The sequence below is a fragment of the Muntiacus reevesi genome, chromosome 3 (genome assembly GCF_963930625.1).
Source record: "Muntiacus reevesi chromosome 3, mMunRee1.1, whole genome shotgun sequence".
Lineage (NCBI taxonomy): Eukaryota > Metazoa > Chordata > Mammalia > Artiodactyla > Cervidae > Muntiacus > Muntiacus reevesi.
Genome location: NC_089251.1, coordinates 118,908,155 through 118,921,267, shown reverse-complemented (window position 1 = coordinate 118,921,267; position 13,113 = coordinate 118,908,155). Strand labels below are relative to the sequence as shown.

Sequence of the window (13,113 nt, the reverse complement as noted above, 5' to 3'; positions counted from 1 at the left end):
TAGAAACCCTCCTCTTATCTTCACACATGGTTTGGTTTCATGCTGACTCGCGATCTGGTCACTTCTGATCCTTTGTGGAAGGATCTGAGTGAAATCTGAGTGAAATTCTGAATTCACAGAATCTGAGTGAATAATCTATGGACAGACACAACTCCAGGACCAAGGGTCGCCCCCTCAGCAGGGGTTACCTGCTCATTCATTTCTACATGATCTGGGTTCTAACCTCCCTTTCCATCTGGAGAGAAGCCTCTTGCCTCTGCATTCCCATGACAGTGTCCCAGGTTTCTGTTCATCACCCCTGGCTATGCTGGTGAAGCAACCCTACAGTCGGGGCACCTTAGAGCCTTGCACCTAAGATGTCAACCCTCATCACCAGCTGGGCTCCAGTCTCCGGCCCCAGAGCTTTGGAGTTTCTTCTCCTACCCCTGGCTGATTTCCAGGAATGCTAAAACTGTTCTCTCCACTTTATAAAGCTGAGCATTTGGGCTCACTCCTGCTCGGTGGCCAAATGCTGGGACCTGACCTGGTTGGTCCAGGCTCTCCTACAGGCTGGAGAGAAGATCTGAAGTCTTTGTTTTTCCCTCTTCCCCGGACAATCATCTCAGCAAAGGGGAAGGGGCACACCTGAGTTTGTCCTTGACCTCATACCAAACTCTGAACTGCCCTGAGAAGGCAGAAGCCTGAGGACAGTTGGGATCACTCAGATGTTGCTGCTGTCTTTGCACAAACAGGTGGCCCCCTGGGGGCTGGCCCTGTCCCTCCCTTGGCCCTCCAGGCCCTGAGGGTCACTCCTTGTCTTGCATCCCTGGGACCACATGTCTTGATGGCTGGAAGCACCAGGGAGCTGCGGATGGAGGGAGCGAGCCGGTATCTGCCAAGCACAGCTCACTGGCAAGTACTTTCACTTCTCTTTTCCTCTCCGTGGGTGGAGCCACGGGCCCTGGGTGAGACCCAGAGCTGACTTCCTGCTCGGGTTCAGGGCTCCGGGGGCCTCTCGGAACCCAGGCTGGGGAGACTGGAAGAATCGAATCAGAGGCCAAGCTCAGGCCCAGGCCAGGCCGGGCGGGAAAATGGCCGGAGCGGGCAGAGAGCTCAGCACCAGGTCAGTCTTTCTCCCCCTTCCTTCCGCCTTTCCCTGTGGCCAGCTGCTGCTCAGTGCTGTCTTTGGACTCTGCACTGAACCTTTGCTTTCCACCTGGTGTAGGGGAACCTTTGCCTGCCGTATAAGGGTGGACAGGAATGTGCGATGAGGAAATGGGATTTTAACTGCAGCAGGGCGCCTGCTGGTTGGGTCCTGCCTCCACAACACACATGACTGCTTGTTTTGAAAATACTGCTTGCCTGGCAAATCTGCCTGAAGGCACCTTGTCCTTTATGACGCATTATTTCCTAGTGACCCCAGATCACTCTCGTTTCCCTTAGTTCTACCTTTGCATAGATCATTTCAAAGAAGACAGTTTAGAAAACATGAGATTCAGGGTAACCCCCTGACTTATTTTGAAACCCTGGGTGGTGTGGGTTCGTGTCTGTCCTGTGGATGACACCTCTGTCAGCTCTGGAACTAATCTCGTTTCTGACTGGGGGTCCTGCGCTCCTCCTCCAGCCATCCTGAGCAAAGAAACAAAAAGAAGAGAAATGCCTTAAACTGCCCAGGGCTAGCACAGGCTGAGTAATGTTACGTTTGGTTTCATTTTCTGTTCTGGAACAGGTTACATCTCTACAAGGAAAAAAGTAGTGTTTCTATCTTTCTCTAGTAATGCATCAGAAATAACATTACTTAATATTTGAAATTTAAAATTTTTTTGATACAAAAGAAATGCATATGGAGTCTGGCTCATAAAATTTCAAACAATACGGAAGTGGAAAGATGGAAAAAGTCCTGTTCACAACTCACCCCCTGGCAGCTTCCAATCCCACTCCTGTTAGAGTTGCAGGCATAACCCTCCAGATTTGTTTCTATGCACTTATGTATATAACTCATTTTCCTAAATACATAATTTAAGCCCTGTTTTTTAAAACATGGAATTATACTGTAAATACCTTTTTTCATTTTCACTTAGTTTAGTAGTGAAAATCATAGAGATTTTCTTTATAATCATAGGTCTGCCTTATTCCTTTTAACAGCCATATATAATGCTATTCTATGGAATGGACACACCATGGTTTTATGTTGTTGTTGTTTGTTTTTTTCTTTAATTGAAGTGTAGTAGTTTTACAATATTGTGTTAGTTTCAAGTGTACAACAAAATAATTCAGTTGTACATATATGTGTATATATGTATATGTACACACATATATACATATATGTGTATATACACATATATATTATTTTTCATTCTTTTTCCATATATGTTATTACAAAATACTGAGTAAAGTTCCCTCTGCTACAAGTAGGTCTTTGTTGTTTGTCTATTTTATATAGTACTGTGTATATGTTACTCCAGAATTCCTAATTTATCCCCCCCTCCACATGTCCCCTCTGGAAACTGTAAGTTTGTTTTCTATGTCTGTGAGTCTGTTTCTGTTTTGTAAATAAGTTTATTTGTATTTTAGATTCCACATATAAATGATATATGATATTTGTCTTTCTCTGACTTAATTCACTTAATATGATAGTCTCTAGGTTCATCCATGTTGTTGCAAATGGCTTTGCATTTTTTTCTGACCAAGTAATATTCTGTTGTATGTATATACCACATTTTCTTTATCCATTCCTCTGTTGACAGATATTTAGGTTGTCTCCATGTTCTGGCTACTGTAAATAATGCTGCAATGAATACTGGGTTGCATGTATGTTTTCGAAGCATGGTTTTCTCTGTACACATGCTCAAGAGTGGGATGGATGGATCATATGGTAGTTCCATTTTTAGTTTTTTAAGGAACTTCCATACTGTTCTTCATAGTGGCTATACCAATTTACATTCCCGTCAATAGTGTAGGATTCCCTTTTCTCCACACCCTCTTCAGCATTTATTTGTAGACCTTTTGATGATGGCCATTCTGACTTACACCATAGTTTTAAAACCACTCCACCACTCTACTGACAGAATTTCTGGTAATTTTCAATTGCTCACTTTTACCAACAAGCTATGATAACAAAGATAATTTATAGAAATAAATATTATTATTTTTGCACATATGCAAGTGTTTGTGTTGTGTCAATAACCAAAAAAGTTATAGTGCTGAGGCAAAGGGTACTCATATTTAATTGTTTATAGATTCTGCCACACTGCTTAAGTAGCAGAACCAATATATCTTCCTACCAAAAGTTAGGCTTCCCTTGTGGCTCAGAGGTAAAGAATCCATCTGCTAATGCAGGATAGGCAGGTTCAATCCTTGGATCAGAAAGATCCCCTGGAAGAAGGAAATGGCAACCCATTCCAGTACTCTTGCCTGGAAAATCCCATGAACAGAGGAGCCTTCAGGGCTACAGTCCATGGGGTTGAAAAAGAGTCAGACACAACTTAGGGACTAAACAACAACCCAAAATTAGACAAGCTAACCCCCCACACCCAAACTTTGCAGATGTGGTGGATAAAGAGTGGCATCTTGTTAACTTCATATCAGTTCAATCGCTCATGTCCAACTCTGCAACCCCATGGACTGCAGCACACCAGGCTTCCCTGTCCATCACCAACTCCTGGAGCTTACTCAAACTCACATGCATTGAGTCGGTGATGCCATCCAACTATCTCATCCTGTGTCATCCCCTTCTCCTTCCGCCTTCGATCTTTCCCAGAGTCAGGGTCTTTTCAAAGAAGTCAGTTCATTGAATCAGGTGGTCAAAATATTGACGCTTCAGCTTCAACATCAGTCCTTCCAATGATCTCCTTTAGGATGGACTGGTTGGAGCTCCTTGCAGTCTAAGGGACCCTCAAGAGTCTTCTCCAACACCACAGTTCAAAAGCATCAATTCTTCGGCACTCAACTTTCTTCATAGTCTAACTCTCAGATCCATACATGACTACTGTAAAAACCATAGCCTTGACTAGATGGACCTTTGTTGGCAAAGTAATGTCTCTGCTTTTTAATATGCTATCTAGGCTGGTCATAGTTTTTCTTCCAAGAAGCAAGCATCTTTTAATTTCATGTCAGCAGTCACCACCTGCAGTGATTTTGGAGCCCCCCAGAATAAAGTCTCTCACTGTTTCCCAATCTATTTGCCATGAAGTCATGGGGCTGGATGCCATGATCTTAGTTTTCTGAATGTTGAGCTTTAAACCAACTTTCCCACTCTCCTCTATCACTTTCATCAAGAGGCTATTTAGTTCCTCTTCGCTTTCTACCATAAGGGTGGTGTCATCTGCATATATGTCATTATTGATATTTCCCCTGGAAGTCTTGATTCCAGCTTGTGCTTCATCCAGCCTGGCATTTCTCATGATGTACTCTGCATATAAGTTAAATAGGCAGGGTGTCAATATACAGCCTTGATATACTCCTTTACTGATTTGGAACCAGTCTGTTGTTTCATGTCCAGTTCTAACTGTTACTTCTTGACCTGCATACAGATTTTTCAGGAGGCAAGTAACATGGTCTGGTATTCTCATCTCTTTCAGAATTTTCCACAGTTTATTGTGATCCACACAGTCAAAGGCTTTGGCGTAGTCAATAAAGCAGAAGTAGATATTTTTCTGGAACTCTCTTGCTTTTTTGATGATCCAGTGGATGTTGGCAATTTGATCTCTGGTTCCTCTGCCTATTCTAAACCCAGCTTGAACATCTGGAAGTTCACAATTCACGTACTGTTGCAGCCTGTCTTGGAGAAATTTAAGCATTATTTTACTAGTATGTGAGATGAGTGCAATTGTGCATTAGTTTGAACATTTTTTGGCATTGTCTTTCTTTGGGATTGGAAAGAAAACTGAACTTTTCCACTCCTGTGGCCACTGCTGAGTGTTCCAAATTTGCTGGCATATTGAGTGCAGCACTTTCACAGCACCATCTTTTAGGATTTGAAATAGCTCAACTGGAATTCCATCACCTCCACTAGATTTGTTCGTAGGGATGCTTCCTAAGGCCCACTTGACTTTGAATTCTAGGATGTCTGGCTCTAGGTGAGTGAGCACACCATCGTGGTTATCTGGGTAATTAAGATTTTTTTGTATATTGTTATGTGTATTGTTGCCATCTCTTCTTAATATCTTCTGCTTCCAATAGGTCCATACCATTTCTGTCCTTTATTGTGCCCATCTTTGAATGAAATGTTCCCTTGGTATCTCTAATTTTCTTGAAGAGAACTATTGTCTTTCCCGTTCTATTGTTTTCCTCTATTTCTTTGCACTGATCACTGAGGAAGGCTTTCTTGTCTCTCCTTGCTGTTCTTTGGAACTCCACATTCAAATGGGTATATTTCCTTTTCTCCTTTGCCTTTAGCTTCTCTTCTTTTCATAGCTATTTGTGAGGCCTCCTGAAACAGTCATTTTGCCTTTCCTTTTCTTGGGAATAGTCTTGATCGCTGCCTCCTGTACAATGTCATGAACCTCCCTCCATTGTTCTTCAGGCATTCTATCAGATCTAATCCCTTGAATCTGTCTGTCACTTCCACTGTATAATCTTAAGGGATTTGATTTAGGTCATACCTGAATGGTCTAGTGATTTTCCCTACTTTCTTCAATTTAAGTCTGAATTTGGCAATAAGGAGTTCATGATCTGAGCCACAGTCAGCTCCCGGTCTTGTTTTTGCTGACTGTATGGAGCTTCTCCATCTTTGGCTGCAAAGAATATAATCAATCTGATTTTGGTATTGACCATCTGGTGATGTGCATGTGTAGAGTCTTCTCTTGTGCTGTTGGAAGGGGGTGTTTGTTATGACCAGAGCGTTCTCTTGGCAAACTGTGTTAGTCTTTGCCCTGCTTCATTTTGTACTCCAAGGCCAAATTTGCCTGTTACTCCAGGTATCTCTGAGTCTTGTTAACTTGATTCTCCTAATTACATGAGAGATTGAAAAATTTTTGTGTTTTCTATGAATTACTGGTTAATTTATTGCCAATGTGAGTTCAGGTGATCGTTCTTTCTTTAACAATAAGAATTTGCTAAATACTCTGAAGGTTATGAATATACTTTTCTTGCCTTTTAACTTTGCTCATGAAGACTTTTTCTTATTAAAGCTTAAACTTCAAGTATAGGCTTCTTATTCTATTGATTTTATAAAATAGATTTGCCCTTGTTATTTGGAATAAATAAAGCCATTCAGAAAGTTACTGATGAATTAATTCCATGTGCACTGTCTTTAACCATAATCCTTGTGTTCTTAAGGTGATAGTTTCAATTCTACCTTTGTGGTAAGGTTCTCCTCTAGTATATTTTTCTTTTCCAATTTTTGGATAAATTATTCTTTCATTGTAGCAGTTTTAGCCTTCATAGCTTTTATCTGTCTTTCAACTTTCATATCTTTAGCATTTTGCTTTCTGCTCATACTAATTGTCTCAAACTTTTCTTCATGAGAATTATTTAATTTTTAGTAGTTTCTGGTGTCTTGGGTTTTTTTTTTTTTAAGTTGATTGTGTTTATTTGGGGAATCTTAATTTGTTTCTACAGCTCTCCAAACTTGAAACATTTTGTTTTATCACCTCATCTTTATGCTCTTGCTTTATTGTTTAGGTCTTTGTGTGATGTTCAGTGCTTTGCGGATGTTTTCTTCATCCTCTGGGTTATCTTTCCAGATTGATTCTGTTTGCAGTTTGGTTTCACATGTTGTTTAACTTTCTTGTTCATGTGCCTGCCATGATTTTACAGCCCATTTCACTCTGACTTGACATGGACAGCTCGCTGGTCACCCACAGTCTTGAGCAAATGTTTTTGGTTTTTTACCCATATTTTCTTTAGATATCTGAGACCAAATTACTTCCTGTCTGATAAAGCGTCTACTTTAATTCTTGTCAATTTCAGCTTGAGAATCCTTTGATCGGTTAAACCATCCCTTTCCCCACTGATCTGCTGTGCTTCACTTCTCATTAGCCAAGTGGCCATAGATGCAGGGTGCTGTTTATGTGCTCTTTCTTCTCTGCCATTGACCTATGACAGGCTTTCCTTATGTGTCTCCACACTGTCATAGTAAAAAAGCTTCATGTGAACTCTTGAAAATGGTAGAGTAAATCTTCCCATGTTCTTTTCTTTTTCCAAAGTGTTTTGGTTTTAGCATCTCCAAATCAGCTTGTCAAAATCTTGTTGAGGTTTTGTTTAGGATTGTGTTGAATATGTAAGTCAGTATTGTCTTCTATGGCATTATATGGCATTTGTATGTTATTAATTTAAAAATATTTTCTAATAAAATTTTCTGCCTAGAAGTCTTACACTTCTTCTAGATTTATTCATAGATACTTGACATCTTTCTGCAATTATATCTATGTAATTTCAGAATCAACTTTCTAGCTGCTTGTTACTAAGATATAAAAATAAATGGAAGCTTTGCCAAAAAAGTCTAATAACTTGTCTAGAGATATATACTTTTGTATGGACGTAAATTTATAAAACATGTACACAATGGCGGTTTTGTTTCTTCTAATCTAATCCTTTTTCTTCCTACTTCTTTTTCTAGCCTTACTGTGTGGGCTAGGACTTTGGATATGGTGAACACAAGTAGTAGCTGTAATCATCTCTGTTTTGATTCTAGTTCCAAAGGGAAGGCCTTTATCATTGTACAATTATGAATGATGTTTGCTGTAGGTTTTCTTTTTTAATGAAAAAGCTTACACAGGTTAAAGAAGTTTTATACTTGACATCTGATACTTTCCATATCTGAAGTGATTGTGGCCCTGTTTTCTTTTGTTTCTGCCAGTTCTCACTCACAAATTTCATTTTTTAAGTAAACTTCTTATTTTGGAATAACTTTATATTTACAAAAAAGTTGCAAAGGTAGTACAGAAGTTTCTAAACACTGCACACCCAGTTTCACATCCTGTGAGGTTACCCTCTCATATTATTGTGGTACATCTATCAAAACTAAAAAACCCCATGCTGTTAGGTTATTAGGTTACTATTAACTAAACCTGGTGGCTCGGACGAGAAAGAATCTGCGTGCAATGCAGGGGCCTCGGGTTTGATCACCGGGTCTGGAAGATCCCCTGGAGAAGAAAATGGCAACCCATTCCAGTATTCTTGCCTGGAGAATTCCATGGACAGAGGAGCCTGGCGAGCTACAGTCCATGGGGTCGCCAAGGGTCGGACATGACCGAGTGACTAACATCAACACTAAATATACCTAATGAAAACCCAGACTTTTTTTCAGTTTCACCAGTTTTTCTACCAGTGTTCATATTCTGTTGCAGGACTGAATCCACCACAATGCCTTGAACTGTCCCATCACCTATTCTCTTCTGGTCTATGACAGTTTCTCAGTCTTTTCTTATCTTTTATGACCTTGACAGTTTGAAGAGCACTTAGCAGGCATTTTGTAGAATGTCTTTCAGCTTGGGTTGGTCTTGATGTCTTCCTTAGAAGTAGGCTGGGGTTACAGATTTTATGAAAGAAAACCACAGAGATGAAATGCCCTTTTCATCACATCCCATAAGGGGACATGTCAACTGACTTATCACCAGGGGTGTTGACACTGATCACTCGAATTAGGTGGTGTTTGCCAGGCTTCTCCACCTATCGAGTTACTAGTTTTTTCCTTTTTATGCTCTATTCACAGGATTATTTTGCTTATATAGCTGTTTATCTTGGACTATATACTAGCACTGTATTTGGAAAATTATTTATATATAAAATTTGGGTCTGCAGTGAAGCTACTAGGCTTTGGAAATGATTTCTGTTTGTTACATCCAGGTGCTTTTAAGACACCCCAGTCTGGGATCTCTTAGGTACAAGCTCAGAGACTGAGAGAACCTGGAGGAATCCAGGTGATTTCACTGGGAATGCAATTCAGTAAACCCTGAGCTGCTCCTTCTTCACTTTATTCTCTCTATGAAGATATCAAGGTCAGGAACAGGACTCCCATTGGACTCTGCCCGCTGTGTGGACTCTAGACTTTATTTCTGTCCATCTACCCCTTAAGGCTCTCAAACCTGAGGTTCTGATTTTCTGGGATCAGCAAATACCCTCAATTCAAAAGTGTCTTTGTGCTTTGCTTACCTCTCTGGTTTCTCCCTCCCCCTTTCCTTTTGCTGGCAAATCCTTACTGCAGTTTCATCTCTTCAGTGATTGATAACATTTTAAAATGTTCTTTCCAACTCCTAAGTTTTTTCAACAGAACACTACTGCTTATGGGAGTTGGTGGGAGACAGATGTTTTGAATCCTGCTCCACCACACCAGAACTCGCTGTCATTGATTGAAGGATTTGTTAATTGGTTATCTGCCAGTTTTCAAAGTTTATGGCTTGAGATTTAATTGTGGCTCATGAAGTTTCCTCTGATTTCTTCTAAGATTTTTCTCTTAGCATTTAAACAGTAATGAGCCTAGATTTGTTTGCATTTTGTTTTTGTTTTGCATTTATCCTATTGGCGTTTTCATAGTCACTTTAATTTATGACTTGATGCCTGCTTTAATTTGTGACTGATCGCTTTTGGAAAACCTTAGCCATTATCTCTTCAAATATTTCTTCTGCCCTCCCCCCAGATTCCTCCTCTCTCTTTCCAGGACTATAATGATTATACTAGACCTTTTGACAGTTTCTCACATATTTCTTTCATGATTTTCTGCACTTTCCCACTTTTTAAATGTCTATACCTAGGTTGCATGTCTTTTATTTATTTATTTATTTATTTTAATGCACAGAATATTATACTAAGTTCTATCAGAGATTAGAAATAACAATCAATACAGGCATACATCAGAGATTTTGCAGGTTCCATTTCAGACCACAGAAAAAAGTAAATATCACAATAAGATCACACAAACTTTTTGGTTTCCCGGTGCATATAAAAGTTACATTTACCCTATACTGTAGTCTATTAAGTATACAATAACATGCCTTAAAATGTACATACCTTAATTTAAGATAGTTTATTGCTAAAAAACGCTGACCTTGTGAACCTTCCACAAGTTGTGATCTTTTTGCTGGTGGAGGGTCTTGCCTATATGTTGATAGACGCTGACTCATCAGGGTGGTGGTTGCTGAAGGTTAGAGTGACTTTCAAAATTTATTAGAATAAGACAAAAATGAAATTTCCATGTTTACTGACTCTTCCTTTCATGAACAATTTGTCTGTGGCATGCAATGGTTTGGCAGCATTTATCCACAGTAGAAATTCTTTCCAACCAATCAAATTCTTTCCAACCAGTCAAAGAAGTTGATTCCAACCTTCATGAATGACTACGAGGGGAGGAAGTAACTGCAGATGTGGTGGAAACAGCAAGAGAACTAGAATTAATAGTGGAACCTGAAGATGTGATTGAAATAGTGCAATCTCATGATACAACTATAACAAATGAGGAGTTGCTTCTTATGGATGAGTAAAGAAAGTGGCTTCCTGAGATGGAATGTACTCTTGGTGAAGAAGCTGTGAAGATTGTTGAAATGATAACAAAAGATTTAGAATATTACATAATCTTGGTAAAATAATAGCAGAGTTTGAGAGGACTGACTCCAATTTGGAAAGAATTTCTACTGTGGGTAAATGCATAGCTTTTATTTACCTCTCTGTCTTCTAGTTAGTCAGTTCACAAATTTTGCCTTTTTAATTCAATCTTCTTCTAAATCCTGCTATTGAGTTTTTAATTTTTTTTAAATTGAAATACAGTTGATTTACACTATAATATTAGTTTCAGGTGTATAACAGTGATTCAATACTTTTATAGATTATACTCCATTTAAAGTTATTATAAAATAATGGTTATATTTCCCTGTGCTATACAATATATCCCTGTTACTTATTTATTTTGCACAGGGAAGTTTGTGTCTCTTAATCGCATATCCCTAATCTTGCCTCTTCCTGCTTCCCTCTTCTCCCTGGTAACCATTAGCTTGTTCTTTATATCAATGAGTCTGTTACTGTTTTGTTATATATATCCATCTGTTTTATTTTTTAGATTCCAGGTATAAGGGATAACACAGAGTATATGTCTTTCTCTGGCTTATTTCATTGAGCATAATACTCTCTAAGTCCATTCACAGTGTTGCAAATGGCAAAATTTTTAATGACTAGTATTCTGATTAGTGTGTGTGTATTTTTCATCCTATTTCATCTGCTAATGGGCACTTAAGTTGACTCCATATCTTGGCAATTGTAAATAATGCTGCTATGAACCTTAAGGTGCATGTTCAGTTCAGTTAAGTCTCTCAGTCATGTCCGACTCTTTGCGACCCCATGAACCACAGCACGCCAGGCCTCCCTGTCCATCACCAACTCCCGGAGTCCACCCAAACCCATGTCCATCGTGTCGGTGATGCCATCCAGCCATCTCATCCTCTGTCATCCCCTTCTCCTCCTGCCCTCAATCTTTCCCAGCATCAGGGTCTTTTCAAATGAGTCAGTTCTCTGTATCAAGTGGCCAAAGTATTGGAGTTTCAGCTTCAACATCAGTCCTTCCAATGAACAACCAGGACTGATCTCCTTTAGGATGGGCTGGTTGGATCTCCTTGCAGTCCAAGGGACTCCCAAGAGTCTTCTCCAACACCACAGTTCAAAAGCATCAATTCTTCAGTGCTCAGCTTTCTTTATAGTCCAGCTCTCACATCCATACATGACCACTGGAAAAACCATAGCCTTGACTAGGTGGACCTTTGTTGGCGAAGTAATGTCTCTGTTTTTTAATATACCGTCTAGGTTGGTCATAACCTACCTATCCATGTCCATTTTTATATACTCGTGTCTACCAATGTTATCCTCCTTGTGTCCTGTTTAAAAATGCCTTTCATATACTGGACTTCCCCGGTGGCTCAGATGGTAAAGAATCTCCTACAACTCAGGAGACCCAGATTCGATCCCTGGGTCAGGAAGATCCCCTGGAGAAGGGAATGGTAACCCATTCCAATAATCTTGCCTGGAGAATGACCATGGACAGAGGGAGCCTGGCGGGCTACAGTCCATGGGGTCACAAAGAATTAGACACAACTGAGCAACTAAAACTTACTTACTTCATATACTCAGAATTCTAGCCATATTCTCCTATATATTATACTAACACTTGATTCATTCATCCACAAATATTTCCTGACACCATATTCCCAGCACTTAGTTAGATGCTGGAATATAATGGTGAGCAAAGCAGACCAAGTCTCTGACCTAATGGAAATGACATTCAAGACAAAGAATAAGCAGATGAACAAATAAATTTATAATTTAATGACAGAAGGTAGTAAGAAAAAAAAAAACCCATGGGGTACATGAATAGGGTGTAATGGGAAGGTTTCCTAAGAGGCTACTATTGATATTTAATGGAAGTCATGAATGAATGAAAAGCACCATTCAAATTCCTGAAGAAATGCTCTAAGTAGAGGAAACAGTCAATGAAAAGTCAGGTATAGAAACATGCCTGGAATGTAAGAAGAAAATTTGGCGATTACAGTGCCAAAAGGCAGTGATCTAAAAGGAGAGTAGAAAAGGAGATTGGAAAGGTACTAAAAGATAGATCATGTTGTTTCTCATAGGTCATGGTCAATAATTTAGAATAGATTGTGGGGGCCATTAGAGGGTTTTTCAATAGAGTGAAATAATAGAATTTCAGTTTCAAAAAGATCTCTGTTGGTATTTAGAGTTTGGAGAACAGCTGCAATATGACATAAGTGTAAACAAGAAGACTAGTTGGTAGTCACTGCAGTAGCCTGGTATGATTGTGGTTGGGACCAGGCTGGAGCAGTGGATACAAAGAAAAGTTGTGGGATACTGGATATGTTTCTATGGTAAAGTGAAGGACTATTGAAGATGAACAAAACATTAGGTATGGGAGGGAGAGAAGTGTCATAGAAGACTGCAAAGGTTCTAGCCAAAGAAACTAAAGGATAGAGTTGTCATTTGCCTAGATGGCAATATTATGTAATGGTTAAAGGGTCTAGACTCTGGTCCAAAGCCTCATTCTGTTCTTTAGTGGCTATGTGGCCTTGCAGATATCTCTTAACATCTCTGTACACCTGTTTCTTCATCTGTAAAATGGGATGATAAGAGCATATACCTCATGGGGGCTGTTTTATGTATTTATTAAATCCTATAGATGGAAAAGTTAGAAAAAAG

At 39.5% G+C, this 13,113-nt stretch overlaps 1 protein-coding gene across 2 annotated transcripts in view; it reads left to right on the top strand.

Moving 5' to 3' along the window:
• The first annotated feature begins 667 nt into the window (after positions 1 to 667).
• The window catches only part of LOC136164846 (nuclear body protein SP140-like protein), a 95,164-nt gene continuing 82,718 nt past the window's right edge, over positions 668 to 13,113 (top strand). Inside the window, exon 1 of one of the 2 annotated variants that reach the window (XM_065930372.1) lies at positions 668 to 891. In XM_065930372.1, coding sequence (XP_065786444.1) covers positions 824 to 891 — 68 coding nt within the window. In that variant the 5' untranslated portion in view covers positions 668 to 823. Of the gene's footprint in view, positions 892 to 936; positions 1,103 to 13,113 lie in introns of those variants that run through there. The other variant, XM_065930373.1, reaches the window with a different exon arrangement.